This window comes from Neltuma alba, unplaced genomic scaffold, assembly GCF_004799145.2.
Source record: "Neltuma alba isolate B1F8T4 unplaced genomic scaffold, ASM479914v2 tig00012609_pilon, whole genome shotgun sequence".
In the NCBI taxonomy this organism is placed as follows: Eukaryota; Viridiplantae; Streptophyta; class Magnoliopsida; order Fabales; family Fabaceae; genus Neltuma; species Neltuma alba.
In genome coordinates, this window is record NW_021637054.1 from 75550 (window position 1) to 80717 (window position 5168).

Consider the following 5168-nt stretch of genomic DNA (forward strand, 5'->3'; position numbering starts at 1 on the left):
ATATGATTTCATATTTGAATTCCTTATGAAAAATTGTATAAGAATGCGTCATGGAGTTATTGATTCTAAAGGAGGAATCATTTTTTTAAAAATCAAAGAAAAAGGGGGCAAAAATGTTTGGTTAAAGTTAAAGTTTTATGTTGTGTTGGTTAATGGTTAATGTGACCTATATTTTTACTTGATTTAATAGGCTTTGTGAGGAGGAGTCAAGAAGGATCATTGCCCCGTGAGATGACTGATAACCTCTAAAAATTTCTACTTATTCAACTTTTTTTAGTGCTCTTTTGTATGTTTTGGAAGTCATTTATGCAGGAAAAGGCTCGAAGCGAGCAAGGAAGAGAGATTAGAAGCAGAGGAGCTAGAAAAGGACTAACCACCGCGGTGTATGGAGACAACCGCCACAACGACTTTAACAGAGAGAAAGGATTGCGATTCTATGGTAGGCACCGCGGCGCCTGACCATATCCGCCGCAACGCCACAGTTGTCTCAAAGAAGTTAACATTCGGTGTAATCTGCCGCAGCCTCTGTTCACATGCGCTGCGGCGCCAATACTGCTTCCAGGAATCCATTCTGTGTAATCCGTCGCGGCGGATGACCATATCTGTATCGGTGTTTGTTCTCTCCCAGTTGTGCGTTTTGAGCTGTAACTTAAAAAGTAGGGCATATACTTGGTGGGACTCAGTCTTTCTAGGACACTTTGACTTTGGGGCGATTTTGGAGGCTCGCTCTACTAGGGTTTGGAGCTTCAGAGGCTTGGGATCTTTGGGCTTGAAGCTAAAATAGATTTAAAGTTTTTTATTCAAATTTTCTGGGTTTTCTTCTTCTTCCCTGCTTGTTTCTGTAATGACTACTAGCTATTCATATGGACGCAGCTCCTTACTAAACATGTATAGCCAAATCAGTTTATCTAGGGTTATTTTGATCTATTGTATAGATTGAGACTTGGTTTTACTATCTCTTGAATGTTAATGATAATGTTCAGTTGTTTTTACCTTAAGCTTAATGCTTCCTTGTGTTTGCCCATCATTTGAATTGATTGTTTGATTAGTTTAAACTTGAGAAAGTTAAGTTAATCTATGAACTTTGGTAAAAACGTGCTAGTCCAAAAATTTAACTGAGTAAATGGATGGTTTGTTGATAGAACAGAGATGTATCTGTTAACCTAGCATAGACTAAAATTGGTTTTGGTTTTCAAAGTGCAACCCTTGCAAACAAATGCAAGAGATTGCTATGTTTTATTGTGATTGCAAAAATTTGGTTTTGCCTTGAGAAAGCTTAATCAATTTTAGGAATCCCAAGCTAATTGAACTTATTGTTAATTACTACTTGAAAAATGATTAATCTAGTTTTATAAAGTATTTTAGTGAAGAATAACCCTAGTCCCTTATTCGTTTCAAAGTCAAATTGATTTTATATTGCTTTAAATCTTTGTTTTCCAAATTTCATCTCAAATTCTTTTATAACTTTTGTTTCACTTAACCTAATCAAGAGCACAATTATGATTTTTAACTCATCTAGCTTTAGTCTATGAGGGAACGATACTTTTTATATTACTTGCGACCCGTCCATTTACGGTTTAGCTAATCAACGAACAAGTTTTTGGCACCGTTGTCGGGGACTAACAGCAACATTGTTTGTGATTGATTGTCCTTATTGTGTGATAGGTTACGCTTAAGTTTTTCTTAGCATTTGGAGTGATAATTAGGTAGAGTAGTAGTATTTATTTAGTTCATTTCACTTGATAAGTTTGATACTTGTGTTTTTGGATTTGAATACGCAAGTAACTCCTAACGCATGCAAGGAAGACTAGAAGTTATTTTGGAAGAGGTTACTGAAGAAGAATCTAGTTCGGGAGAAATTAAAAACACATCAGAGATTCAGCAACAACCCTAGCTACTTCCACCACCACCACTTGAAACAGAACCGCAAGAAGACATGGCGGAAGAAGATGAGAATGATGTGTATACTCTAGATGACTATTTGGATAAAGAAGGGCAGACTTTTCATTCGAGTATCCGATTACCAGACATTCAAGCCAAAAATTTTGAAATCGAGCCCGTTATGATTCAACTGCTAGGGATGATTAGTACTTTTGAAGGAAATTTTAATAATGATTCTAATGAGCATTTGACCAAGTTTATAGAAATTTATGAGAACTTCAAGCAAAATAGGGTTACTAAAGATACTCTGAGGTTGAGATTGTTCCCCATGTCTTTATCTCACAAGGTGAAAATGTGGTTAAATTCCTTGCCAAGACATTCAATTAAGACTTGGGATGAGCTTATGTCTAAGTTCAAGGCCAGATTTATTCCTAGAGGTAAACGAGCTACACTAAGGGGTGAATTGCTTTCTTTTGAGTAGTATCCGAATGAGTTATTCTACGAGACTTGGGAAAGATTCAAGGATATGTGGAGAAATTGTCCAAATCATGAGCAGAAGAAATATGTTCTAATGGAAGCTTTCTGGAATGGGTTGAATGATCAGACAGTGACAATGCTGAATACCGCTTTGAATGGAGGAATCAGAAAGATGAAGGTAAATGAGCTATATGAATTGTATGAAGAGGTGGCGTCTAGCACTATGCAACAATATAACAAGAGAAGGCAAAGTTCTGGGAGATATAAGGAGCCGAGCTCTTCATCATCTAGAGATATTGCATCGCAACTTGAAGCGATCTCCAAAAGGTTTGACAATTTGGAGATGCAAATTAAGAAAAGCAATGTTGCAAGAGTTCATGTACTTCAAGCTCCGGGGTACACTTGTGACCATTGTAATGAAGAACATCATTCTGATCAGTGCCCTTACACTTTGGAGATAGTCAATTATATGAACAATATGTAGTGAAGACCGTAAGGAAACCCTTATTCTCAAACTTACAATCCAAACTTGAGAAATCACCCAAATTTCTCATGGCAGAATGGGTCAAGTTTGAATCCGTCACAACTATTATCATCTGGTACTAAACAAATGGGGCCTCCTGGTTTTCATGGCCAACCATAGTAGCATCAACTGCAGCAGCAGCATGCTCAGAAGGAGGAATCCAAAATCGAGAAGATGTTTGCTCAGTTATTAGCAAACCAAGAATCGGTAAGGGCTGAAAATAAGGCAACCTTCTCTCTTCATGAGACTGCTATCAAGAATCTTGAAGTCCAGATGGGACAATTAGCCTCTCAGATGAATGTTTTCACAAGAAATAGCCTCCCAAGTGACACTGTTCCTAATCCAAAGAGGGACAGTAAAGAGGAATGTAAAGCAATCACCTTAAGGAGTGGCAAGGTCCTTCATGACAGTTTTGGTCCTAAGAAAGTTGCACAAGAAGTTCAAAATGAAGTGGCAAGTGATCTTGACATTAGTGAAGAAAGACATGAAGAGGCCATCTCTGAGGATGACAACAAGAAGAGAAAGAAAACTGAGGAGGATATAGCAGATGTGGTAAAGGGCAAGCATATGACTTTTGATGTTGTGGAGGAAAAGAAGAGGAAAACACTAACCTCTCCTCCTAAATTTGTGCCACTGCCACCTTTTCCTCAAAGCTGAAGAAACGGCAAGGGGATAGTCAATTCAAGAAATTTCTTAAGATGTTCAAACAGCTGCACATTAACATACCTTTGGTTGAAGCTCTAGAACAAATGCCAAAGTATGCTAAGTTCATAAAGGATGTTCTGTCAAAGAAGAGGCGGTTTACTGAGTATGAAACTGTAGCAGTGACTAAGAGTTTCACAGATGTCATCAAGCAAATTCTGTCTAAACAGAAGGATTCGGGAAGTTTCTCTATTCCTTGTCATATTGGAAATAAGTTATTAGGGCAAGGTTTATGTGATCTAGGAGCTAGTGTAAATTTGATGCCGATCTCAGTTTTCAATAAGTTAGAGTTGGGTGAAGCTAGACCAACTACTGTTACTTTACAGCCAGCTGATCAAAGCATGTTGTATCCTGGGGGATCATTGAAGATGTGTTGGTTAAGGTCGATAAATTCATATTCCCTGCTGACTTTATTGTGCTTGACTTTGAAGCCGATAAAGAGATGCCTTTGCTCCTAGGGAGACCGTTCTTGGCAACTGCTAGAACCCTTATTGATGTTGAAAAAGGGGAATTAACTTTGAGAGTTGATGATGAAGATGTGACATTCAACATGTACCATTTGATGAAAGCCTCAAGCCGTCGTGAGCAGTGTTCTTTTATAGACATTATTGATCAGATTGTGCAATAGGATTTTAAAAAGTCAATGTTTGAGGACCCTCTTGAAGCAGCATTGTAGGGGCTAGAAACAAATGATGCACAAGTAGAGGAGGTATTAGCATTGATGAATGCTTCATCTTCTTACTCCAAGGGTCGAGAACACTTTGAAACTTTAAACCCTTCATTTTTAGACAGACCAACTTTGAAGCCATCTCTTGAACAGCCTCTAACACTTGAACTTAAAGCATTGCCGTCTCATTTGTAATATGTCTATTTGGGCTTTGACAAAACCCTACTGGTGATTATTTCTTCTAATCTCAAATGTGCAACAAGAAGAGCAATTGGTGGAAGTCCTTAAGGCTCACAAAAAGGTCATTAGATGGACAATTGCAAACATTAAAGGTATTAGCCCTTCTACTTGTATGCATAAGATTCAACTGGAAGACAAATGTAAGGCTTCTGTTGAACATCAAAGAAGACTTAATCCGATCATGAAGGAAGTGATGAAGAAGGCAATTCTCAAGTGGCTTGATACAGGAATCATTTATTCCATCTCTAATAGCTCTTGGGTGAGCCCAGTCCAATGCATCCATAAAAAGGGCGGTATGACTGTAGTAGCTAACACTCATAATGAGCTGATTCCTACTTGAACTGTCACGAGGTGGAGAGTATGCATAGACTACCAGAAGTTGAATGCTACAATGAGGATAGATCACTTCCCTCTCCCATTTATTGATCAAATATTGGATAAGCTTACCAGAAGGGAATTCTTCTATTTCCTGGATGGGTATTCTGGCTACAATCAGATTGCTATTGCTTTGGAAGACCAAGAGAAAACAACTTTCACCTGTCCTTATAGAACCTTTGCATTTAAACGTATGCCTTTTGGGTTGTGCAATGCACCAGCTACATTTCAACGGTGTATGATGGCCATCTTCACAGACATGATTGAGCACACCATGGAAGTATTCATGGACGACTTTATAGT

General features: G+C 38.2%; 1 protein-coding gene across 1 annotated transcript; it reads left to right on the plus strand.

Annotated features, from left to right (window-relative positions):
- The first annotated feature begins 3630 nt into the window (after positions 1 to 3630).
- Positions 3631 to 4211, plus strand: LOC114729175 (uncharacterized). The gene is made up of 2 exons (XM_028916149.1): positions 3631 to 3922; positions 4015 to 4211. The coding sequence occupies exons 1-2, from the start codon at positions 3631 to 3633 to the stop codon at positions 4209 to 4211; spliced, it is 489 nt and encodes a 162-aa protein (XP_028771982.1).
- Positions 4212 to 5168: the final 957 nt, after the last annotated feature.

Bases quoted from the DNA above. Each gene is read 5' to 3' on its own strand.
- LOC114729175 (XM_028916149.1), top strand. From the start codon at position 3,631: ATGCCAAAGTATGCTAAGTTCATAAAGGATGTTCTGTCAAAGAAGAGG. The intron at 3,923-4,014 runs GCATGTTGTATC...TTGACTTTGAAG, and splicing joins TTTACAGCCAGCTGATCAAA to CCGATAAAGAGATGCCTTTG.